Source organism: Syngnathus floridae, chromosome 7, assembly GCF_059516105.1.
Source record: "Syngnathus floridae isolate MCC-2025c chromosome 7, RoL_Sflo_1.0, whole genome shotgun sequence".
Classification (NCBI taxonomy): Eukaryota; Metazoa; Chordata; class Actinopteri; order Syngnathiformes; family Syngnathidae; genus Syngnathus; species Syngnathus floridae.
The window spans coordinates 9946632-9973429 of record NC_142419.1 but is presented as its reverse complement, the minus strand read 5'-3'; the positions used below and the strand labels follow the sequence as shown (position 1 = coordinate 9973429).

At 39.5% G+C, this 26798-nt stretch overlaps 1 protein-coding gene across 6 annotated transcripts; it reads right to left on the bottom strand.

Annotated features, from left to right (window-relative positions):
* Nucleotides 1-197: 197 nt before the first annotated feature.
* gdpd5b (glycerophosphodiester phosphodiesterase domain containing 5b) lies at nucleotides 198-25369 on the bottom strand. Of its 6 annotated transcripts, XR_015859370.1 has the most exons (18): nucleotides 25013-25369; nucleotides 15512-15684; nucleotides 11897-12000; nucleotides 10413-10506; nucleotides 10257-10316; nucleotides 9885-9983; nucleotides 8561-8654; nucleotides 7249-7394; nucleotides 6489-6571; nucleotides 5813-5963; nucleotides 5480-5701; nucleotides 4900-5057; nucleotides 4677-4824; nucleotides 3476-3558; nucleotides 2662-2676; nucleotides 2074-2186; nucleotides 1730-1959; nucleotides 198-1020 (listed from the first exon to the last, which is right to left on the bottom strand). XR_015859370.1 is itself a non-coding variant. In XM_088380397.1 (17 exons), exons 2-17 carry the CDS (start codon nucleotides 15626-15628, stop codon nucleotides 932-934), a joined length of 1776 nt encoding a protein of 591 aa, XP_088236523.1. In that variant the 5' UTR covers nucleotides 15629-15684; nucleotides 25013-25369; the 3' UTR covers nucleotides 198-931. The 6 variants fall into 6 exon arrangements, 4 of the variants coding, with proteins under 4 accessions (XP_088236523.1, XP_088236524.1, XP_088236525.1 ...); XR_015859371.1 differs by lacking the exon at nucleotides 2662-2676 and having other exon boundaries at nucleotides 25013-25368; XM_088380397.1 differs by lacking the exon at nucleotides 1730-1959.
* Nucleotides 25370-26798: the final 1429 nt, after the last annotated feature.

The window sequence follows — 26798 nt, the reverse complement described above, 5'->3', positions numbered from 1 at the left end:
CTAAACAAAATTTGAATAAATTGAAAGCTAATACAATAATGTCTCCATCGTCTGTGTACCTTTTGTAGGATTCAAGCACTTTTGAAAGGAAAACAACTGAAGCATTTGTAGACTGACTAGAAGTTGTTTTAATTTTATTTAACTTCTGAGGCACAGTACAATTCGATGAGTAAATTAACACACAAGGCAAGTTGCTCTCCCATTAGTGTCCCTTTAGTTAACTTAGTTTTATTCACACTTCATATTTTTACAGCAGCAAGTGACACGAAGATGCTTTTGGTTTGTAAACAAGACCCACTGTAGACTTGACTACAGCCAAGTGAAACAAGGTCCATCACATGACTCACATTTGTGTTTTATGTAGCAAAGCATCACATGCACGTCACACAACCTAAACACACACATACACACACAAAACCACTCGGGATACATACTGGAAGTGGTTTGAAGAGAGGAGTAACAGTTTTGTGTCCCGTTTCGTCCCGACTACAGCTCACATACATCTTATATGATCATAACTGTTTCATGCACCCGCAGGACTTCCTTACAAAGCATTTACACTGTGAAACACTTTAGATAGAAATCACAAAACACAGCAGAGCAAGAAGACGAGCTGGAAGTATTTTTCATGCTGAAATACAGTTCATATATATGTATATGGTGTATAATATATATATATGTATATATATATATATATGTATCTATATATATACATACATATATTTATATTAATATTAAAAACAGGCATCAGTGCTTAAAATTGAAAGAACTCCTTGAATGAGCTTGAAATGAAGAATATGGACTTCTCCTATTAAAAATGACAAATAAGCCAGAGACCTTTCATGGCTTGAAAAGTGCTGAGTCCAAATAGCATCCGTTGAGCCGAAGTTTATTTTACAAAATGTACACAAGGCAAGCAGTTCCTCCATCATTAACTCCCACCTCTTTCCGTGTAGTAGTCATAGCCATTGGGGCCATCTGTGTAGAGCTCCTCACCGTTCCCGACGCCATTCCCCACCTCTACAGAGAGCCAAAAGACATACAAGCGGTCAGATGACAATCAAGTTAGTTAATCAAGTTAGTTACATGACCTCGGGTTCACGTCGGATTTCTGATACTACAATTTGTCATCCTTACATCAGGTATTATTTAGAATGAAAACCACTCTCATGTATGTTTTTAAAATAAAACAAATAAACCTAAACTTTAAAATATATTTTTTTATATATCAAGGCTATGACTTGGCGAAATAAACTCCTCCCCTCATTTCAACGTACTTTCTTGGCTCCTCTATGCCAAAAGATGGCACTAAAGCACAAATGTCTGTTAGAGATGGCTATTTGCGTTATAGTAAGTAATAAAGTTTTTCAAGAAATACCTGAGCTGAACCTCTAGTTCATTGTGTTATAGTTTTTAAGCATTTATTTATTTTTCAATAACCGATCCTAACCATTGGTGGGGTGTAATTAAAAATTCAAATCGAAAAATCATTTTTGATTTCATGTACTGAATTAAATCGTTACAATTCAAAATCATTTGATCCTAGTTTCTTTGAGTTTCAACTTGGATGATTTGTGCTTTTGAGAACTTTGTTGCATGATTAAATGAAAATGACAAAAGCTACATCCGTAACATCAAATCATACTGTAATCTCACTGAATCAAACCAAAATGAATCGATGCATTTTAAAATCATTGGCCCCTTGAATCATCCCTCTATTATGTCTTACCTCAAATCTTCCCAGTATAAGACAAACCAGGGGTCATATAAGCTTCCCAAGCATGGCGGAGTTGGGAGGGGAGGGGGGAGGTGGAAGGCGGATTGCATGGAGGGATGGCGGATGCAGATAAAGGACAGCAGGTAGCGAGGCAGATGCGGAATAAAAAAGGATGATGGCGCAGACGGCGGGCACGTCACATACGGGGTGAGGCGCAGCCTGAGACCACTACAGGGCTTGACCTTTGATGGGATGAAGAGGAGGCGGAAGTTCACAGACACTCAAAAGGAGATGGCATGCTGGGAGAAAGACGGGAATGCGAAACAAATGAAGGCGGGGGGGATATTGCTCCTCACCAGAGAAGATGAGCTTCTCTTTCATGACGTTGAGGTCCCGACTGGACTTCCTCACCGCGGCGCTAAGCATGATCTGCTCAGGGTTGTAGCTGCGCATGTTGCTGGAGCGATACCTGCAAGGCAATCAGAGAGAAGGAAGGTCCAAAGTGTCAAGTCAGAAAGCTATGGCAAAAATAGCAGCTGCTTCTGCTCATGCTGTATCATATTGATCTGGCAGAATTTCCAGTTAATTTAACATTTTAATTCAATATTGTGACTGTTAATTAAAGAGAGTCTGCATTCATTTAATTGTAATTAAGAGAAGTGGAACAGGAGCAGCAAGTGCAGTCCATCAGTGTCAATCAAAGACTCATGAGCCACTTTCCTTATTAGACGGGCTTCCATACTTCATTTTAGACATTTAGTACTTTTAGTTTAAAACCACAATTTGTGCTATGTGGGTAGAAGCGGATAGAAAAGAGCAGCAAAGGGAGGAAAAAGAACAAATATATATATATATGTATATTAAAAAGAGAAAAGAGATGGTCAAAAGGAGTGAGGGTTACGTGAAAAACCCGGGCTCGTGCAGTTATCGGAGAAGAGTGTTACCTGATCATGTGATAGCTGAGAGAAGATGCCAGAATGCAGCAGAGGAGGCGAGCATGCAGTCGGGCAGAGAGAGAGAGGACAAAGAAAGAAAAGGACAAAAGAAGGCCGGAGACAAGAGAGGTCAGTTTAGAAGGTGGCACAGAAGAAGCGCTCGGGAAGCCATAAAATTAAAACGGTGTCTGACATCATCAGATCAGCTGTCTCGGAACATATCCTTGGGGTTTTAGCTGAGGAACAATTAAGTCCTGGTGATGAGTAAAAGGTTAAAGTAAAACACGTTACTTTTGCTAATTAAACCGCAATGTTTTTTCACTCCTGAAAATGAAATAAAACACAAAATGACAAAAGGAAAAACTAAATATTTTTTGCATTAAAAACAATTGACCACACACACAAAAAAAAAAATTAAACCATATTTACGCAATGATTTAAGTTTTTCTCTCTCTGGCTTTCCTCACAAAGTTAGTACAACAACAAATACACAACCACAATGTTTCCCGCCAGATATCTTTTGGATGTTTTTGCGTTCTACATTCCAAAATTAAATGTGAATGAAAGAACAACAAAAGCACGTATTTACTCTCCATAAAAACACAGGCTGGTGTTCTGTGAGGGAATAACTACAAATCCAATGTACATATTCTGGAGGGACACGATAAAGATTTGATCACACCATAAGCAATAGGGAGCAATGGAATTAGTAACACATTGAAAAGGGAGTTAACAAGCAGTCAGTACGAGTATGACAGCAGGAATTCAAATAAACGTGACCTTGTCGACATTGTAACATGGTTGTTGACTCAAGTGAACTTACTTCTGCAAAATGAATATTCCTATGACCACCACAAAGGAGATAAGGTCTGCACACACCCACATCAGGCAGTATTCATCTGGTCTCTGGAGGAATAAAAAACATATTGTACCCAACAATGGAGCATAATGGTAGCCAACATGATTATCCAACACTAGGTGGCGCTGTGGGTCAAGGATCCATTCCTAGAACCAACGCATGGATTACGACTTTGCTGCAAATGAGGAATTAATGTATACTGGTACATATATTTTTTAATCATTTGGATTACACATTTTCTTGACGCCATCTGCTGGTAGGTTTGACTTTGCCAAAACACAGCGAGACTCTGAGGTCAGGAGTTCCCATGCTGAGCTCCCATATGGGCGAAACAGTAAGACCTGACAGATCTGCTGCTCAGGCTATAAAACCCAAAGTGGTACTGTGATTCAGGAGACGACTGTTCGATATAGTTGAGACTCTTTGCACTTGACCTAAAAGGTTGCGTGGAAATGTCTTCTAAATTATAAATGGACTCCATAAGATTTGTCAGAATTTTTTTTTAATGCATGTTCAGTTTTATGCTTGCCATGGTGTAGTAAACAGGTTCTGTCCAATGGTAGGGGAAAGAATCACTAAGTTCAATGTTCAAACTGTGCATAAGTTATTGTTTTAATCCACTGCAGTATATTTGTTCAGTGCAGTTCAATGTGGTGTTAAAGCACATTACATTTAATTGTTTAGAAGCGTTTTCAAACAATTGGATACCGTATTTTCCGTACTATAAGGCGCACCTAAAAACCTCCAATTTTCTCAAAAGCTGACAGTGTGCCTTATAATCAGGTGCGCCTTATATATGGACCAATATTGAGCCACTACAGCAGGTGTGGCAGGTGTGTCCAAAGTCCGGCCCGCGGGCCAAATGTTCTTATATATGGACAAAGTTTTAAAATGGACCATTCATTGAAGGTGTGCCTTATAATCCGGTGCGCCTTACAGTGCGAAAAATACGGTACATTTTTCAATTTTTGTAGCAATACTCTGTAACTGAATGATTTTTTTCGAACAGTACCAAAGTTCATTTTCTTATATTAAAAAATATTAGTGTTGAAACTGTGTATAAGGTTACAGCGCCTAACAATACATTTGGAAATGAAACTTCTTGGGCCTACCCCTACCCTACCTGTTAGGTTAAGCAACAGAGCATAAGATGACAATGTCTTACCAGGAGCCAGATGGGGTAAGGCACCTTCTTGAGGATATGCGGTGCCTCCGACGACACAGCCGACACGTGGCTGCACCACAGCACTGAGTACAGCCAGGGCTCATTCACCATGTAGAGGGTAAGGCTGATGTTTTTCTGTGACAAGTCCCTGAAAGACACGCGTGTTTTTGAAAACATATGCTTATTTGAGGTGTGCTAGTTTATCATGAGTGTGTATTCCCACCTGATTTCCTGAGTGCTTGCCTGGTTGTATCTGAGTACCAGCTTGCTGATGTCCGCCTCTCTGAGGCTTTGAGGACTTTGCTTCACTAAAGACGTCTGGACCAGATCGGGTGCAAGCTCTCTTACCTGATCTCTGTCTTCGTCTGGAGTCCACATTACCTTCAAACACAAATCAGATTGAACCATACTAAACTCAAAAGGAAAAACTTGAAAAGATCATATGTTAAAGGGAAGTCAACCCCAATTTTTTTCTCTACAATAATATGTGCCCCCACTAGTCTAAATACGGCATTCTGATTAATGTTGAGTTTGGTGGAATATGAATTAAACAGGCAGAATCCACCCGCTGTCATCAAGCTCAGCAACTGAGCAACTGCGATGTCATTTTCAGTCGAACGCAAGTGGCAAAATGGCCGCCCCCTGGGTTGGATAAAAAGGGCTGGATTTTGCATATTTAATTCATATTCCACAAACTCAACATGAATCACAACATTGTATTTCAACTAGCTGGGCTGCACAGAGTGTATTATTCCAAAGAAAATTTTGGAGTTGACGTCCCCTTTTATTAGTACAACACCAACCAGACTTTGAGGAACCCCAGATTGCTCCACAGCCTGCAAAGTGTCATTGATCCAGCTATGGTAACAAGGGTGCCCCAGAGGGGGTCTCCTGAGTCTGAACATCACAGTGGTGTTATGATAAGAGGCCAGTTTTAGCAGTTGCTCAAGGCTGCACACACTCTGGTTGGCTATCAGGTTCCTTTCGTGGGGCGATAGAGTGTGTGTCGTCCAGAAGGGGTCGTCCTGCAGAACAGTAGCAAAAGACTTCAAAGTAAAAAAAATATACATTTTGCACCAATCGAGGCTATTCAGTATGACACGCAAATATATATATTTTTAAAGCTGCAGTCCCACCTTGAGGAACCACTGTCCTGCGTTGAGCTGCTGTAGATCAGTCCAGTTGAAGAGCGCGGCGTCCTCCATCTGCCTGTCTGGGAACATTTTCACTACATCGGTCGTCCTGCGCAGGGTGCGGTCGCGCATCAGGAACGGAACACCGTCAACACTAATTAGAAGTAAATAGGGAATAGGGAAAATGAAAATTGATTATTCCCAATTTCAGAGACTCGGGTTTAGATTTATGTTTACGACTGTGTTGCAGTTTATAACAGTCAACTTCTTTGTAAAGGCAGAAACCAGATCACCTCTCCACGACCAGCAAGCTCACTGATCAATAATGTTAACGAGAGGGATGTGTCATCTCAACACTGGTGTTCCATAATCGTCCTTCCATCCTTCCGAGATAATGACTTTCCACTTCTAATATGACCTTTATCTTAAATGTTGAGGGGGAAGATGCTTCTCATTGTGTGTGCTGTGTACAAACAAGGCCACGTGATCATAGCGTGAGGAGAATCAAGCTCCATGCTAATCTTTAGAATCATACATGAAGAAAAGCAAGAAGAATTCACATCAACATGTCAGCCCCAAAAATGAGCAGTAAACGTAATGTTAAAAACATATTAAAAATGTTCTTGATGTTTTAACAAACAATGAGGCACAAATAATGTGACAGATTGTTTTTGGGTACCTGATTGCAACGTCTGCCTCCAATCCAGTGACGTTCATTTGGAGTGCTCGCTGAAAGGACCGCATTGTGTTTTCTGGCGCAAGCTAAAAACACATATTCAGAAAAAAAATTATAATAAAAAAGAAAATTACTACCCCCGAGTGTGCTTATTCATTTTTGGCTACATCTTGAGAATAAAAACTTTGATTTGCTGTGAAATGTGAGGGAAAACAACACTTTGGATTACAAATTAACTAAAATCAATGTCATCCCACGGGTTGAACATCACTTGCAAGAAACATTTCTGTGCATGGACACAGAGTGAGTCACGCTAGCGGGAATGTTATGATCGATACAGTTAACTTGTGGGAAACCGAGTCCAGTCAAGTGATTTGTTTTTACAGTTACACAGAAACGCTCCCAATTTCAGATGCCACAAGAAGGCTGTGTGTTTTTCTTTGTGGTATGACCATGTCTGTTCCATTTTTCCCCCATCCAAGTGTTGTGTAAGACTGAGTGCGATATTGTGCCAAGCACATAAAACAGTCTTCGGATCACTTATAAAGCAATACAATTAGAATGGGAGATGATGAAATGTGCCTAGGCAGGCATCATATTCTCCATGTGGCTTCCCGCAAATTAAACTTCTTCCAGTTCATTTTCACGCAGAAACTAATGGACCAGAAAGGGACAAATGAAGACAGACTGTGGAGGGAGTGTACATACAAATATACGTGAGGTCACGTGTTGTACGAGTGCACATGAATTCATTTTGACTTACCATGGGGGCACCTTGGTGACCAATAACATTTGGACGGGGCCTGAGGTTGCTGGGGTCCATGATGCAAGGCGAGGTGATATACAGCGGCACCACGTATAGACCCAGCAACAAACTGAGATACAGGAGCAGCACCACAACCTGGAATGCTGCAAGACAGCACGTTACCACTATTAGACCACATGTCAGAGATATTTATGAATAACAGTTCTTTTACATTTGTAGTGTCTTTTTGGTAAAATAGAAAAATGTTTAGAAAACAAATACTGCAAAAGTTGCAATGCTTGAACAACTAGTCATATTTTGCAAGGATTTGTGGGTTAGATGTTTTAGGGCTTGTAGTATTTTTTGCATTTTAATATTGCACAGCAGGCCAAATTAAATGTGATCAATCAATCAAATAATGGACTTATATTAATTAAAAAAAGAATCACTTAAAATAATTCCTCACTTATACTTATTAATATTCCGTTTTGGGGGAATTCAACATACCATCTGTGCATGCCACATACGCGCAACTCGTTATCTCTTAAAACAAGAACACTTTTTTTGTGACATTTTCTGCTAAAATATACAAATTTACTTTTATGTTTTATTATTAGGTCACGGAATGGGTTTAAAACATTATTTGTATGCTTAAATATGTTATGTTTGAACATTTCTACCACAGCTCAACCGAGCAACTGCAGCAGCGAGTGCAAGAGACACCACCACAGAGGAATTTGTTTCAAGGTCAGCTGTGTTTGCGTGTGTTTGTGCGTAATGGGAGAAAGGCAAGTGCGTGTGCACAAGGAGACAGCCACAAGCATTTTGTCAGACCTTTCCACCTCAACAATCGTATAGCTTTAAGAGGACCTTATCAACAGAGGAACATGTTATTCTTGAATTTTTTTTTTTTTTAACTTTCAGAGCAAAGAGGCAAGGAATTTAAAGTGATTTTGGGTGTGCCCTTTGAGGAAATGACTTAATTGTATGATTAACATGACAATCAGTTTGTGTGCTGAGCAGTCATAACGTTTCATTATAACCTGAGATGACATCCAAAGTGTCTGCATCATAAAAACACATCTTGATTTTAGAGAAAATAAATTCTTGGGACCACATTGAGGAATGATAAGAGTGGATTCCTGTATTTCAGAGCAAAAACAAATCCCCAAAAGTACTCTGTCTGACATGAGCCAGAAAGAATGCTTGTTATCTATAGTTTGCAGAGTGGAAGGTCTTTGCCAGTCTTCACACTGTTAATCATTGCGCACTCTTCCTGTGCGCGAGTCGGAAAAACAAGCATGCCTTTTAATAAGTATTGCAAGCTTACATGTTTTTTCTGCACGGGCGACCTGTCCGGCCACTATCCAAGACAAAGCTGTGACAGCAGCGACGGCACCGATGTGCAGGAACGGGCCTGTGGCCTGTAAGCGTGGAATAAGCGGACATACAAACAGTAAAGTAGATGTCGACAAAAGAGCGCAAGATAAAGATATCTTTGGTGGAATTACAGACTCAGGAGATAATAGCTGTAATTCGTAGAGGCATTTCCTAAGAAATGTCACAGTTCGAGTGCAATTACACACAACGCATTCCTGCCGCCGCAATGATCACAAAGGGATGCTAATTACAGAGTTCTTGAAACTACTTAAGAGTTAACACACAGGTGACGAGTCATTTCCATCCTAAATTGTCAGTTGACATCCAAATTCAAATCACACATACCAAATGAAATTTCCTGAATTATCAACTGAACGGTTCCTCATGCAACTGTCAAAGCAGAGTACTGTATTTTCCGCACTATAAGGCGCACCTAAAAACCTTCAATTTTCTCAAAAGCCGACAGTGCGTCTTATAATCCGGTGCCTTATATATAGACCAATATTGATCCACTACGGCAGGCGTGTCCAAATATATGGACTTAGACAAAGTTTTAAAATGGGCCATTCATTGAAGGTGCGCCTTATAATCCAGTGCGCCTTATATATGGACAAAGTTTTAAAATGGGCCATTCATTGAAGGTGCGCCTTATAATCCGGTGGACCTTATAGTGTAGAAAATACGGTAATACACAACCCTGTACAGTAAATTCAGAGATTTGTTTCTTAAATACAAAGCATGTGTATTCTGAAAAAGCAATTCTGAAGCTACGCAGACTGAAAATAGTGTTTGACCAGTAAGTGTTACAGTATCATGAGCGTTAGTCATTGTGTGGATGAGTCAGCAGAAGCGTTGATTCGATTCAACACAACAGAATTCATTGGTTTGCATCTTCTGTGCATTTGAATCCATTTGTTTGTATTCCTTGACAAGAAGTAGACGGTATGATAACGACGTACACATCTCCATTAGCTTCTTGCACTTTCTGCTGGTTAGCTGCCATATTAAGAGATGCTTGTGATACAGCATCATCATTCGTCATCATTAAGTGAGCGCTTAAAGTCTAGATTTGTTCTTGTACGACAGTTAACAAGGTTAAAATGTTAATTGGCTTCTATAATGGCGGCAGTTTAGACTCTGGAACAAACTATTTCGGCTCTAATTGAGAAATGTTTGACAATCTCAACAAATCATGGGTTGACGACTTTTACCATATAAATTGCTCCCATGCAATTTGTCATACAGAAAAATAAAGCTGCCTGGCTCCATCTGACCTGCAGAGAGATGGGGATGATGTCCCACTCGTGTTGCCAAGTTTGATTGATGGATATCACCCCGACAACAGTTGTGAGAAGGGCCGCAGTGACTCCTATCTGTGAGGACAGGAGGAGAGGGAGAGAATAAAACATCAATGTAGACAAACAGCCATCACAAAATAACCCAGAGTGTCCCGTGGCCCCTTCACGACCCAAATTTGGCATCTGCATTTATCACGTACTGCAACAAGACTTTCATAATAACCATGCTGACATCGAGATTCAAACTGTAAGCTCAGTCATCCTTGAATGAGCATACACACCCAGTGACACAAAAATACAACGATGCGTGACACACAATTTCCCTAAAAATCACAGTTGACATATTACCTTATGCAACCAATGCAAATTCAGCTGTTGACCAAGTGCAACGTGGCAAAGGGCTAAAACCTGAGAGAGGAAAAACACACAAAAGTGGCTACATGCTGCTGTGCAGGAAATATGCCACACAGATGATGAATATAGATATTTGTGGGAGGTACCGACCATTAAAAAGGCTATGTAGGTGAAGCCAGCGGCGGTTGTGGCCAAGACTGGAACGGTGCCATCGCTCCACTTGCCAGAGCGATTGTAGAGGGACCTGCAGCAACAAGACATTTTATAACAGTTGTCATATTGAGTGCTCGCCTGCATTTCATCAATATCAACCAGAGGGAACAAAAGTGCGCGCCTTTCAATATTGCTGCCTAGATTAAATTTTGCCCAACTTCCAATCCCAATTGTGTGCTTGCTTACAGGTTATGAGTGAAAATGAAAAGTCAAGACGCAGTTTCCAAATAAGTCTGTGACTCACTCACAGGCAGACATCTATCAAGTCCCATGGACGTTATTGGTGCAATAAAGCCAGGGCAGACACAACACAGAACGCAGCATCAGCGACCCACAGAGATTGCTGGAAATGTTTGATTAACACTTTCTTGGAAAACTGTTCCGAGAAATAAGAAGTGCAGACGCAGAGATACAAAACTATGAAGTCCTATATGTGTGAAGATGTAGAACATTCCAAGACTTCAGTGTAGTGATTCCAAAACAGTTTTTTTTTTCTTTAACTATTTGTCACACCACCAAGTTGGGAGAAACAAAAAAAAAAAAAGGAATTTATTAAAATGTAGTAGAATGTGATATGGTTAGCTGCAGGTAAGTATAACTGAAGAGTCCATATCAAGAGTGAAAACAAAAACAAAGTGACATTTGACCGTCCATAAATAGTACTGTACCAAGTTTTACTTGACCATAGTTAAGAATATCAAAATATTACAAAAACAATTTGTCAATAACACTCTAAAGTGTCCAAACATTTGCATACAAACCAGTATAATGATAAATCTCTATGTTTCCTTCATTTTACATGATTTTGTTTTCATTGGATGGTTTTTTGGCAATGCATGTACATACATAGTACATCATAGATGGGATGTGACATAATGAGTACAAAACACATTACTACTGTTGTCATGCATGTCCTTTTGACCCAAACACTAATGCCAATGTCGGGCTGTTCAAGTGTCAGAGCTGCTGCAGTGTCACAGATACGCGGAGCCCTCTGTCAATACGTTTACACTGCAGATGGATCAAGACACTCGCCCTCATCATTATTATGCATGCGCCACCTCTAAGAAAAGCAAGCCTTTTATATTTCCTCTTGAAGCCATGATAACGCACCAAATAAAACGGGAGTGTGATCTCTTGACATGAGTGGACATGTGACATGTGTCTGTGCAGCACACATTGAGAGCACGGGAGTGGAAGAGAGAAGAGTCATAAAAAAAAAGGATACCGGTGACATTGTGAAAGTCTTTAGAGAGCAAGCGGAGGGTAGACCCCTTTTAAAAATTATTGGTTCCACTTGATTTCCATTAACTATATCCACAATGTCCTTTGGGCTTAATTAACAATGTTCATATTTTGACGAGATGCATTTGCACAACATGGACATAAACACACTAGCCTCGGTCAAGTCCACCACTCACCAGTTAAACTCATTGTAGTCATTGTGAGCTTCCAACCAGAAGTAGAACCAGACCAGCAGAGCGCTGAAGGTGAAAAGCAGGATGAGGGACCACAGCAGTTCCCACTGTGAACACAAACAGAACCAATCATAAGTAAGATCAACTCAACTTCTAATTATTTGATAGAATCTATTGAAAGAGCTTAAATACAGTGTCATCCCAATTTTTTTTTAGTGTCAGAGCCCATTAGAAGTTAACTTTCTTAAAAAAATAAAAAGGGTTCTTGATGTTAAGTACATTAGGTGACGCTACCTTTTGCATTAAGTATTCCCTTATTCACACTGCTCATTAAAATTTTCAATGCTGCTAATTACTGTCCTGCACTTTCACTCCAGGCAAATATGTGGGCTTATAGTTTCAGATAAAGACAGCCATAAGCATAATTGGACACTGACTCATTTCTGTTGGTAGCTTTGAGCGATTATTGTTTCATGGGGGGAAAAAAATAAGAAGGAAACCTGAATTTCTTAACTGAAAATAACAGAAATCGTGTCAAATATATATTATGAGAAAATTCAGTGAAGCTGTATGTTACCACAGCCTCAGGTATGGGAAAGTTTAAATTTTCCTTCCCATGGGCACCAATAAATATTTGAAAATAGAGATGTTGATTGATAAGAATCGAGGAAATTGTGAGGAAATGATTGCAGATTCTGCAGCAATTGAGGAAAAATGGAGCGCACTCCTCAAGATATCTTCGTGTAAGAAATAATGGCAAATCACAAAATATGTTTGCGATGTTTTAAGTAACATTTTAGTATTTGACGAGAAATCGTATTGTCATTAGCATTCCGTTCAGTGATATTGAGCCTTTGTTCTAAAATAATTTGTCCAAATAACTGGAATCATCTTAAGTTACCTAGGGCACAGTTCCATTCTAATTGTTTCAGTCATTTTTCCCCCAAAAAAGTATCTCCAATTTCTCCCACTTTTGGTCTACTATACTTGACGATGAAACATCCGGTGGTACTGAGCTGTGGTAGCAACATCAAACAAAAGAGTCTGTTTTGAAAATTGGATTTAAGCACTCTCTTGCTGTTTCGCAGCACACTCAGCAGCAGCACAGGCCGAGAAGTCAAGGCCTGCCCCCGTGACATCACATTACCATTTCTGCCTGGCTGGCATTTACCCGACGAGCCGGTGGCATAAAGCGAGATAGCGGCAATATAAATCCTTGGGAACGTTACAATCACTGTGTATCAGGCTGCTGAGGGCATGTTGCTCCTCTTGACAAAACATTTTATTAAGCAACCCTAGAAAACAGTTTGTTCAAGTCCTTGGCTTTATTCAGCACTACATGAAAACATTTCTGCAATTCCATGCAAGTATGCTATTTGTCCTTGACAGATTGTGCTCCTGACCGTTCTTGCGGGTCACATTTTATTCACTAATAAAAGGGGACTAAGTTCAGCATTATCAGCCATGGAGTTAGCGAGGGAACGGTGTGAACGGAACGCCGCATAGCTTGTCGCTTCACACTTCATCTTGACTGGAATTAACCTCTCCGAACCTTGTCGCATTCCTGTGCGTTTCCAGATAACTGGTTGGAATTTCACATGGGGTGAACTACAATGCCGCTATATCACCGCGACAAGTGACTGTCTAGAGTGAGTGCAAGTGCAAGGAGACAGCTTGTTGGACTGAAAAGAATGTGTTGCCATTCTTATCTGGTATACTGACAGTTATTGCTATTTTATAGGAAGATTTTTTTTTTTTTTAATTTTCCTTGACTTCAGTCATTCAGATTTGGATTTTTGTGAGGATATGACAAAATGCCAAAGTGCTCTGGTTCTGATATAACAAACAAATGACACCAGAGCAGGAGCACTGTTGCTGCAATTTCTAAAGCCTTTTGTGTTAAAGACTGACTACATGGAAATACTTTCAATTATTACTGAGTAGCCAGATCGGCTTGCACTCTGTGACATTGGCCTGAAAGTTCCAAAGCACCTTGAACACTCACGCAGACAGTCACACAAAAGCGGGTTGGCTGAGGACATAATGTGCAACTGAATGCAGGAATAAAGATGAAAAAAAGGAAAATGAGAGCAGAAGAAACATTCTTTTGTGAGCTTTGAATGCTTCCTCAAATGTTTCAGCATCAGATCCTCGGTTTTCACGCACACAGGTCAAGTTACCTGCAACTGATAGGCCTTCTTACAGACGCTGTTTTGACACTCTCATTCGGCTTTAAGGGTTGCTGACTAATTTTGTGTTTGTCCCCTCTTCCAATTGAGTCCTGCAAACTTTTCCCAGTTGATTCTCCAACATAAAACTGCGGCTCAAGGGCTGCGGATAGATGTGCTTTGTTTCACTCGTTGTCATGGAAACGGCCGAGGCAAAGCTCAGGGTCGTATAACTGTCTCTCGAGATTACAAGGTAGGAATGCCATGAATCTCTTCAGTGGTTCAGTGGAACCTCACCTTAAGTTAACCACATTTTCCCAAAAGAGCAAATCTTTGCATATGATGTCTAGAAGCATCCCAGTGACATCATATGGGATGCTTTTACCAGGAAAATGGTACAAAACAAAGAAGGAGGAAGGAAGCTGGACTACTGAGAGAAAAAAAACAACATTCAAAATGGATTGTGTTCAACCTCAGAAGTCGATATTGTACTTTGTACGACATGCAGTGTAGTGGAGTGGTTCAAATGTGCAAAACTAAAGGATGAGCGCCTCAAAGAAGGAATGCTGACTCAGCACTATTTGTTGACCGGAGAGGACTACCACTTGCTACAGGAAATAGAGTTACACGGTGTCCAGTTTCCTGTAAACAGGAGAGCATAAATCAATACTTATTTTGAAATACTTTACATATGATTGCAAAGTACCATCCTTACTTGTATCCCTTATTGAAGATTTAATGCATCCTGTAAATTGTCGTTGGTTGTTTGATGGGTTGAGTGACTGGATCAGGTGTGTGTGTGTTTTGCAGGTTTCCACTTATGCAAAAATTATGTGCTGAGTTGCATTCTAAGAGTGGACACTCGGTCGCATGCCGTCCAGATGAAAAGACAATCCAAAGGAAAAGGTCAGGACAAATACTCAAGTGAGATTGGTATTTATGATGGCATGTGACTGGGCAAAAAATGCCTCATGCACTTTTCCACGATCACAATATATTCTCATAGTTTACAACTTGTGATAGATAATAATTATTTCAATTCATTCTGCATGACTGATGACGCACATACTAGACATTTTGGTCCTGCATTGTGATGCTTTACAGGATGAAGGTCATTGACTGAAACCAGCGAGGACACTTTAGCTCAGAAGGTAATTACCAAAAGGTCCCTGAGGGCTGAGAGCACTCACATGGATTCCAACCAAGAAGAGATTCCAAAATGCAGCATTTGTGCGTGTGGGTTTTTTTTTGGTACTGTTTCCACCTCCTACACGGCCATCTTGTTTTTATGAACTGTTAAGAAAATAATAGCTAACAAAGAAAATGAATTACCAGTTCTTATTACAAATGAAAAATACATCATTCATATTTATCTTGATGCTCACTCACATCCAAGAGGTGTGTATCAATGCTCGGAGTGCATCAAAGATCAAATACTTCTTCTGCTTACCTTGGTGGTATCATCGTGAGAGCGTTGATAACGTTTCCAGCGGCAACCGTAGATCCCGGTGATACAAGACAAACACAGCTGGCGCTCATAGACTTGGAGGGGTTGGTGTCTGACCATGCTCCTTCTGTCAGTCCTGCTTCCTCAAGTCAAACATCCCACGGACCAGAAGGACACTGTAATGTAATGTTGGGAAAATAGATCAAAATTTGACACAATTCAAGTTTTGGAATAAAAATCATCAGAAGTAAAACCAACGGTCGATAGTTAGAGAGTTTAAACTAACACAGGAAAAAAAAGTGAGTCGGCCAAATCGCAGTTTCTGTCCGGCATCAAAATATTCAAAGCCAAATAATTCTGCTTTGTTGGTCTTTGCATATATCTGTTAAGCTTCAGTGTAACCTAGCAAGACGTGCAGGGTGTTAATATTCCACGTTATAAATCAAACCCCACTTGCTGACTCAGCATTATGACTCTCCAATGCACTCCAACAACAAGTTTATTTTGACATGACTGAACCTGCTTCTGTCAAACTGTAAAGTCAATTTGTGGCCTGGGGAGCAATTGCATACACTACATAAACCAGGCACATTTTATGTCTGTACATAAATTGTGTTCTCATGCAAAGCCACTTTCATAGGGCCGTAGCTAAAACCACTTGTTCCCGAGATCGACGACAAAGGGTTTCAGAGAAGCGAGATAACACTTCCTGCTATAATCACACCGTCTAAACTCTGGGCAGCTGCTTATTAGCATCTGCTGCAGTGGCCGTGTTTCCTGTTATTAACGCAACTGCTCTGGTGAGGGCGGGTCGGAGCCGAGGCTATAATGAACCTGGCCCACCCCGAGCAGGACCACACAAGTTCCTGACATAACTGCTCCTACACAGGGATCCAACTGCACAACAGAATCAACAGAGAATAAATAAGAGGCGTCTCAATACGCTCACGATATGATGTTGCAAAGGACGCTGTAAAGCACAGGTGTCAAACTCAAGGCCCGGGGGGCACATACGGCCCGCCACACCATTTTATGTGGCCTGCGAAGACAAATTGTGCATCAAATTCGTGTGTCATTACTAGAATTACAAGTTGCCTTCACTTTTAATAAATTACCTTTTTTTTTAAATATTTGACCAGTTTTTTTTTAAAAAAAAAAGAGTTATTTGTCAGTTTGTTTTGTAGCTTTTACAATATGAGGTGCTCATACATTTATTTGGGTTGACAGTCATAATGGCCCTCCGAAAGAAGCTATGACTACAATACGGTCCGTGAAAAAAATGAGTTTGACACCCCTGCTAAAGGTTGTTACCGATCAATATCTCACCTCGATTTGTGTCGAGCAGCTAACTTGACACAATAGTGCATGCACTCTTTCATTGCTATTATGCTTAGCAGATAAATATTTCTTTTGAATCACATGGTGGACCGGATCCAGATTCATAGCCTCAAATCCGATTACGCTATATTTACTTAGTCCTGGTTATGCTCCATTTAAAGTGAAAATGCATTATAAAGCGCTTTTGAGTTGCCACAAGATGAAAGTCACGTAATGTTGTGACAAGCATCAAGGGAGCCCAAGCCCTTTTAATTGCAACTCATTGCAGACCACAAACGCAGCATAGTAACTCACACTGTAGTTTAGGTCCTCTGTCTTCCTCAAAACAAATTCAAGTGTTGCAATTAATCAGTCTGACCCAGCAGGAATTCAGCTAGCATATTGTTTATCCCATATATGAATAAAAAAGGGTTTATGTTTACTCATTGAAATATTCAAGACCTGGAGTACAATAAATCAGCAACCCATCGTTTTCAAGAAAGTTACATTAAGTGCTATATTAAGTCATATCCAGCACACTGTTTTGCTTGACGGAGCACCGCTGACCACAGAAAAGGAAGAACTGCACTCAACTTAAGGCTGCACACTCCCACTGACTCACCATGTGCAGACAAAATAGAAAGATTCAACACATTCACTTTCAAGTAACAACAAACGAATGCTGACTTGTACTTAAAGGACTGAATGCAGTTCTGATGTAAAAACGAACAATATAATAATGACATTTTACTGACCTTGGCAAATCAATACCAAAATGTTTAGTTTGGGCCAATCCGATTAAGTACTGTGACCAAAAAACATTGATTTCTTGGTGGAGAATAAATTCAATTCTGATTTGACTGGAATAAAAATGAGCCAATAAGTATTAAAATTATTGTCTAAATGTTCTGCCACACTTGCCATGACATGATTTGTGATATTTAGTCAGGCTGTTCTCTGGGATCGAGTGATTCACTTGAGGACGTCACATCCATTTTCGGAACAAAAAAAAAAGTCTAGATTAGAGCAAGTGTCAGATAGAAGAAATATAGGAAATGAGATTATTAGTTGATAACCACGTCCATTCATGCGAGAAATCAGGAAAAGGAAGTCAACAAATCATCTGCATCTGTCAAAAGTTGGCTGAATTTGTAAGACAACTGTTGTCACCTCCTTTTCTGCTGCTTCACTTCCTCTCATTCCAAAAGTCACATTGAGGAAACGCTTCAGCATTTTCCCCCGCAAACGAGGGTCTTTGTCTGACCAGGGGGGCTGTAAGTGAAGCGAGCGATAGAAAACTAAACATGAAGGGATCCTCTCGGACTGGATGTTTCGAACAACAATGAGTCATTAGGGGAGTGAGGAAAGGTCATGTTCATACCTGCTCAGAGGAATGTAATAGCACAATATTACCGCTTTATCTTTAATGTTAGGTCTCCAACCTTACCACTTGATCAGATATATTAACTTCATTTGATAGTTTTGCAGGTGCCCAGATAAAATTGTATAATTCTGATCGTAGAAATATTGTTGATGTAACTTTGTCATATTTCTCTACTTTGTATACACAGGTGAATAATGATTTGGACAGTTTTGGATGGTTTTTTTTGGGAGGGGAGGCGCAAAATAAATAAATAATTACGAAACAAATGTGTTGTGAAATAACAAAAGTATTAATATTTCAGTTTATTTTCATTGTCATTATGTTTATGTGATTTTTGACACACACACACACACAAACTTTAATTGACTCAGAACCATACAACTCAAAATAATCAATTAATTAGCCTACATTGGTTAACAAATGTTCACTCTTTTTTTGTAATCAAATATTTCTAGATTTTTTTTTGCTCTGATTCTGAATCTGGCCTTGTTTTTTTTTTCTTTAGCAGCATATCAGGTTTTCAGAATAATAATAGTGAAATAACAACAATTAATTCAATATATTCAATAATGTTTATGAATTAAGAGTTAGGGTCAGCAACATGTGGATTTTGAATTTTTTTTGTTAAAATATAACGCAATCCATAAAAAAAATCCATCTTGCATGATCTTATACTGACACCTAGACTTCCTTTATTTGTAACAAAAAAAAAATCATTAGATTTAGGTGTTGATTTTGGTTAAGAGGTAAATCAAAGAAGCCACCCCATCCATACCTTTTTGTAGCGTCCTTAACAATATTTGCATAAACGTTTGATGAAATTGATCTTAAATTAAGGTATGACAATAGTGGATGAAAACATCCCTCTCATTTTGCCCTTTACAATCTGAGATGGCGACAACAAGGTACATGAAAATAACTTGTGTAACTGTGTAACTCACAGTACGACAGGGCAAGGAATTGGTGAGAAGTGCTTGCACAATGACATCACCATAGCCGCTGACATAATATGATTCTCGAAGCAAAAGAACTCAGCCATCCACAGTTCCATGCGTGATTTTCAAATGATCTCAGCCGCTTGGCGAGATGTGAAATGGAAAGCAAATGAAGTAACAAAGCAGCATGCTTGGCGACTTTTCAGAGCCAGGAGGCAACAGAAAGTGACGGAGAGGGAGTTGATTAGTGACACATGAGCGATAAAGCCCATTGTAACAACAAAGATATGACGGTCATTACATCAGAGCTGTTAAAGTCTGCTCACAACTGATAGACTGCCAACACTTGCACAAAGACTCTTGACAATATTTTAGAATGAAACAGATTGGGAACACATCACACAATTACTGCTACAACTTAATCAAAAAAATTCATAAACCAGGCTGGACAGACAATTTGCGTAATTGGTATTATGAACTGGGCAGCACAAAACACAGTGTTCAGTTTAGTGCTGGCAAGCTTACTCTGTGAATTATTTTTTCCAAGTTACACTCACATTGCTTGTTAGTGGCACATGAATTCTGTCCCGACCTGTCCACTGCGTCAACCCGGGTGTACATAATGGACTCAGACTAATTACATAATCTCTATTGAGTCATCATCTAAAAGGTGGACCATTAGGCCTTCATCCAATCATGTGCGGTCAGTGGTCACACCATCACCTCATTGCAATATGTGGTTGTGTCAAAAAAGTCACAAGCAGGTCACAATGGCCAAACTTGGCTACAGAATTCCCAAAACAAGAACTATAGCAAGTGGATGGATTTCTTCAATCAAGCTGCAAGTGCAATCGGTTCGATACTTCCTGGCCAACTGCTGGCATCAATCTTCCCCACAAGTCAGTGTGGTGAGGCCCCCTTCAAAAAGAATCGCCACAAAACACTCTCAAATTGTCGAGTCAGCTGGGATGCTTCGCAAAACCATCCAGAGTCATTTATGACATAAGTAACAAACACTTAACTGAGGAAATTACAAGTCAGCATTATTTTAACCAACAATCAATTTTAGAATACGTACGTTGAATACTCGTGAAGATCTCCAAAATGGAATTGGTCCAAAAGACTAACTAATGTAACTGCTCTCATCTCAGTGAGCATCAACGGACTGCATGTTTTTTGTAGGAGGGATAAGCCACAATAAAGGTGTTAGAAGAAAAAGAAACAAAGTAAAAGGAAAAAGACTGGCTTTTATCTTTCACAGCAAGCTAACACGTGCGTAACATTTACAAAATAAAAGAATGGGGCTAACAAAAGGACAAGGAGGTTGAGGCTAAATAAGCCCAGTCAGCATTTATGGCATAGCATCATTTGATAGCCTGTTCTTTGTCACAAATTACAATGACCAAAAACAGATGCAGCAAGAAATGTTGCAAAAACAGGATAATTAGTGGAGGTGTTGAACCAGAACATCTTGACAACGTGAACAATATTCCATCTAAAAATGTAGCACACAGATTATCCATAAAAAGATCCAATTATTCACAGCCCATTATGCTCCACTTCATTCAATGGAAGTTATTCATTCCAAACAGTAAAACATACCAAATAAAACTGAAAATGAAGTGTTACAAGTGGGCGGAGATTCGCAAAAAAAATATCACTCTCTGCTTTGCTCTTGAGTTAAAAATAATTTCCACTGGCTAGAGGAAGTTCTGGTTTCAGAGCTGCATTGATTCAAACGGTTGAGTGGATGCTGCGCGGAAAGTGCATGACAAAGCAATGTTGACAGCCGACTTTTCAAACCTGAGCGAGATACTGGCCTGGAGGAACTGTGTGAGACACTGGACCCAAGTGACAGAAAGTAGTTAAAAAAAAAAAAAGCCATCATTATCATCATCATTCATTCAGCACAGTTTGAATTTAAAATAGAGTTAAAAGATGGGCCCTTGCCATGCAGCAGGTGTAAAACATCTCCACTCATTCAGGCCTTATATGAAGACTTTTTCTTGTGGATTTGATGTACCCTCCACTGCTGATTATCAAGGCCTAATAAAGGCATATCGGACTCTTACCATTGTTCCAGCTATACAAACACTTAACGGAGGTGTTCACAAAAAAGGTTTACTGATGACTTAACTGCTCGTGTGTGCTTTGCAGGGCTTTTTTACATGCTGTTGCATATGAATAAATTTGACAAAATCTACAGCGAATAATTCCACTAAATTGAATCGTATCATATTATTCGATTTGATGAATCCGATTTCTTCAACATTCTGTCAAGCTGCTTCATGCCCTTTTACATCAGTAGACTTGCTCGCCGCTTTTGGAGGCAAGATTCACATGCATGCAAACGGAGTGAGCGGTAGCAGTGAAGTGGAGACAATTAGCGTACTCGAAGCTAAATTTTCCCACGTCTGTAGTTGTAAAATAACAGAAAGTTGAGTGTCATGAATTAGTTCCAAACCATAATGCTACAGTGGTGTGGGAACATTTTGGATTCAAAACAGATGAACATGCAAAGTTTGTTAACATCAATGAGATGGTGTGACGCATTTGTATGAAGACAGTGGCAAAACAAGAACAAAACAAAAAAACACACACAACTATCTCACCAGTTTTTCAACTGAGAACATGGCTGGACATAGAGGGCAGTCTATTTCATATTTTAATTCATCAATTCATCTTTCATCTTTTAATTATCCAAATCTAATTTAGAATTTTAATATGGCATTTATAGTCTGTTCAATTTTAAATGATCCAAATCTAATTTTGAGTTTTAATATGGCATTTATACAGTTTGAGAAAAAAAAAAATCACAAATTGCCAAAATGTAAAAAGAAAAAAAAATGCGCGCTTGAGCCAAAATGACATGTAATACTTGCTACCGCTATTTTTCCTTTGTGGTTTTTTTTTTTTGTAAAGTGACGCTGTGTTACTATGAGTAGTTCAGTTCACACAACAATCCCACAAGTGACCTTATTGTACAGATGATGAGTTGACGAGTCACTTCTAAAATGTTCCATTCATAACCTTGCTCATGCCGACATAACCTTCCTCCACATGCAGCCGAGAGGTGTGTGTACTTTCCTTTTGTCTTGACTTTTGTTGTAAATGTCTCCATTTAATAACCATTAAAACATAAACCACAAGCTGGAAATAGATGGAACCAAGTGTTATTGTCTCCATGACAGCCTGTCAGGTCGGGTGTTGGACAAAGCATGTTGACTGTAGGTAACTGCAGAGCTGATAGTGTGGCCGGGAGAGCAAACAGCTGACAAAGACATCCGCGGCATGCACAGACATGATGGCAACCATTGTTGTTGGCGGGGCCAAACCAGGCAGCACGTTGCTTTGGTGGCCCCTCAACACCTGGCTACTTCATAACAATGAGGGAAAAGTAGCATAGGTGGGTGGTCTGGTATGTTAACTGAAGATGCTACCAAGAAGGAATTTTGACAAAGTCATCAAGGCTCGTCTTCTTTTGTCTATCAGGAAAGCAAGCGAGATGGTCGCATCGGAGACATAACAGCAGATATTTTTTTTTTTTATCCGAACCAACAGCACAAATACTAAAAGCTAAAGTGAACTTTTTGCTTAGTCCATCTTATATACACAAAACAGCAACATGGGGGTAAAAATGCCGAGTGTGTGAAATGTGAGTAACGCTTGGAAAGCAAAACTTGCCTTATTTACATATTTTCATTTAGTTCAAAGTCTTGGCTTAAAAATTACAAATCGATTTGCTCATGTAGTGGTTGTTTAGGACTGCAAATGAGGGACCAATTGGGGAGAAGCTTTAATAGTGTTAAAAAAAAATTGAATCTATCGGTAATTGGAAGAAATGGCAGATTTAAACACCACAAAAGTAAACTGGCGACAAACCTGCTGTTTTGGTACGCAAAGAGTTCAAATGGGGTCATCAATTATCCAACTCCGCATTTTTTCTCTGACGGGAAAAGGCAAGTGATTATATGAAATGTCTTCTGTATACAACTTAAACTAAGGAGTGAGTTTGCTGTTCCAATACTTTTGGATTTGACTGTATTGTCACAGACATTATCTTGGGGCTTGAAAGTTCATTCAAAATGCTCGAGAATGGCTGTCTTGAAAATGGCTGAAAGTGAATGAAAACCTTTTTTCTGCTGTTTGGAACCTTAAACGGTGGTACTATTAACAAACCTGAAAGTTAAGCAGGTTGATTTCTTTTCCCTTAAAAGGGGGGTATTGTCACCATTTTTAAAAAGGGAAGCTCAGCATGGCCATATACACCAACTCTGAGTTCATGTGAGTACTTTGAAGCCAGCTCAAGTTTCAGTCTTGCATAGACAGCACAGCAAAGCCTTTAATTTTACAATGGAAATTAGCACAGATTGCAATTGGATATATTACTTACTCAAAAGCAAAGAGAAAAATGTTCATATCACGTCAATAATGATAAAACAGGGCTACTTTTAGTTTGGAGCTTCACAAATTTCTCAACAATGGCTAGTTGCTGCTGAATACAACAAAGCAGCTTGCTTGCCGGTTTCAAAGTCGCTATAAATTTACCGGCATAGCTTACAATTGGTTTTGGTAAAGTGAGACATAAAAGGACACACTGTATGTGCATTACATTCTCTCATTTCATGTACGTTTCATGTTGGCCATGGCTCCTTTAATAGCTGTAACAACCCGTAAAGCAGACATGTCTCTTGGAGGCAATTTAAGAGCAAATGCATTTAGATAAATTCCAGATCTTTTTAGCAAGTCATTATCCCTACTAGGCAAAAGTCACGGAATATGAGCGTATGTTTGTGTTTTAGTGTGCGTGAGTGTCACACAGGGTTGAACGTGACCTCATTTCTGTAGGGCAGCCAATGATAATAAGTCATTGTTTATTGTACTTAAATTGTAGTCTGGATAAGTCGGTTCTGCTTTGAGTTTACAGGTATATGGTTGGTGGTGCCATGTGTTGTTTGTCTTTTTATCTTTTAAAGGGCAATTATCAAAGGGAAACTCACTGAAGAGGACACAATTGCATGTGGAAGCAGGTAAACTGTCCATTGTGTCATGTTTTAGTTCCACATTGGCTACACTAGGGAACAATTTGTGCACTATTTTTTAAGGACTAGGCATACTATACCTTGTCCCTTGCAGATTTTTTTTAAAAATGGAATTCCAATACAACAATCCCTCCTTTAACGCGGATAATTGGTTCCAAAAACCACCCGCGATAAGAGAAATCCGCGAAGTACGGTTGCCAACAAGAAGTACTGGGCAGGCTTTCCTCAATTTAGAAGTTTTATATTGTCTTTTAAATGTTTTTTTTTAATTTTGAAAAAAAATCCGCGATGTAGTGAAGCCACGATAATCGAAACGCGAAGTAGCGAGGGATCACTGTATACTGTTTTTTAGCCCTACTGCGAATATTGAACTTCCATGAGTAATCATTGCCTCCCATATAAATGCTTAGAGATGACATAAAGCGCATAAAGCACTACTTTTGCCTAAATGAAGCTCCTCAACTGCCTTTGACTTAGTTCCTTCGCACAAATGTGCCACAAGATGATTGTAAAGAACTAACACCGTATAAATAAGTCCTCAACATTAGGTTATCATTATCATTTCTAATGTAGCATTACATGTCAGGGTGGAGTTTAAACACCACAGCGGAATATAGTTGCAATAAAATTGGTATGTATGACTGTGACAGATTGCACAATTGTTTGGCTGGCGTGTCTGTTTAAACTCTACAATTAAAAACATTGTTTCTTTATTTTTACGTTAAGGTTTAATCAGATAATTTTAGTATGTTACGTTCAGAAGTGGAACATAAACACAGCGTGTAAACAAATCCAGTAAATGTAAATGTTAGGGAGGTACACTCACCTGTCCGCGCAGTGCGACCACTTTTCTTCCAGGTCAAAGAGGAATTTGACGTTTCTTTTCACTGGCGAGATCCCAAATAATTGAAGATGGTGATTTTTTTTCTTTTTTTTTTTTCGGTGGTTGGCTGGCAAAAATGCCAAGTTTGACAGCCGGACGTCCCCTCCCCAAAAGAGAAACACTAGCGCTTGCGGGTTTTTTTCTTTTTCTTTTTTGTTTTTTTTTGCTTATATTAGCGATTTTCTTTCACGCGCTTCCAGCTTCCCCCTGCAAAGGTTAACGGTATCTCCTCCTTCCTCCTCGGCGTGGGAGCCGAGTCGTCCGCCTGGCCAAGTAATTCAAAGCACTAAAAGGTAGGAGGGGTGTGGGTGCTTTTTATCAGCTGCTCTCCTCCAGCGAAGAGCGTCACCAAACTGACTTTACTCCCGGCCGGTTTGTGCATTCAGGAAACATCGAAACTACCGCAACTTTAAGCGTTCAAACTTTAATCCAACTATATTTTTACGGCTTTTGGTAAACAATTCCAGTGAGTGCATTTATAAGATGTCATTTCTATTCTTAACGGTGGTATGTGTGTCATATCATCGTGTTTTTACCGTCACGTGAATTTGTTATAGCAGTAAATCCGAGGGTACCTGAATGCGACAGTGGTACATTTTTCAGGCGAGTAGCCAAGAAGCATGCTGTGTTTACTGTCTGTTTATCAAATAAAACCTTGTTGACATTGAGAGATAAGATTATATGAAAGGCCATGAGTACACCCATGCCTCGTCTACATGAGTTTTGCCCACCCATTCAAAAGATCTCAACCCTTATACGTTTCTCAGGCTGACCCAATGATTTATATAGTTGACCCAAATAAAAGATTACAAATGCTCTCCCATCATTGTTAAATGAACCAATAACCATCAATTTTCAAAATGCATATCTGCAAATCGATAGTTTCACAATGATGCACAGTATTGGCTATAAAAAAATCTATGTGAAATCAGCACATAGGCTAATGTATATCTGAAATGTGAGTGGGTAAAAAAATCTGGCATCCACATCGACCTACTGTACAGTAGTGCAGCCAAGAGAAATGCTATAAAATGAACAGACTGCTGGCAATAAACTAATGGAACAAATATTAGAATTTAGCTTGTAAATGCAGGTCATCAGCCTTGCTGGCCCTGACCAGCTCTTATTGGCACTTGTGCATTTGAAGTCCCTGTGCATTGTGCATTTGCAGTCCCTGTGCCTCTCCACAGGTTGCGTATCAGTCAGCAGTTCCAGCTGCTTAGCTTGTATTGATCTTCACATACTTCAAAATGCCAGCATCTGCTGACAGGAAGGGCCAAGAGGGGCTCTTCTCTGCAGGTGGGAATTGAGGTTTAGGTGCATTGCAGGAAGGAATCTTATAGCGTATTTCCAGATAAATAACAACGTGGTTTAGAATGACTTCACAGATGATCAAACTTCCATTCTGCAGCTGCCCAAATGATGCAATGTTACAGATGTTGCTTGCGTCATTTATTTGAATGTTTTGAGCTCCACCTAGCGACTGTTTTTTTGTAGTGCAACGCAAAAGTTGGTAGAAACCAATAGGGCATTTTTTTTTAATTACTGTGCCATATGGAGACAAATTTAGAACAAAAATAAAAGCAGACTTACACATGAAATGGTGTACCTGTTTTGATAAAACTGGCATCAGACACCACAAGAGGCTATGTTCAATGGTAAAAAAATAATTTCATTTCAAATCCATTGTGGTGTTTGAGCCAAAAAGATGAGAATTGTATGGAAGTTG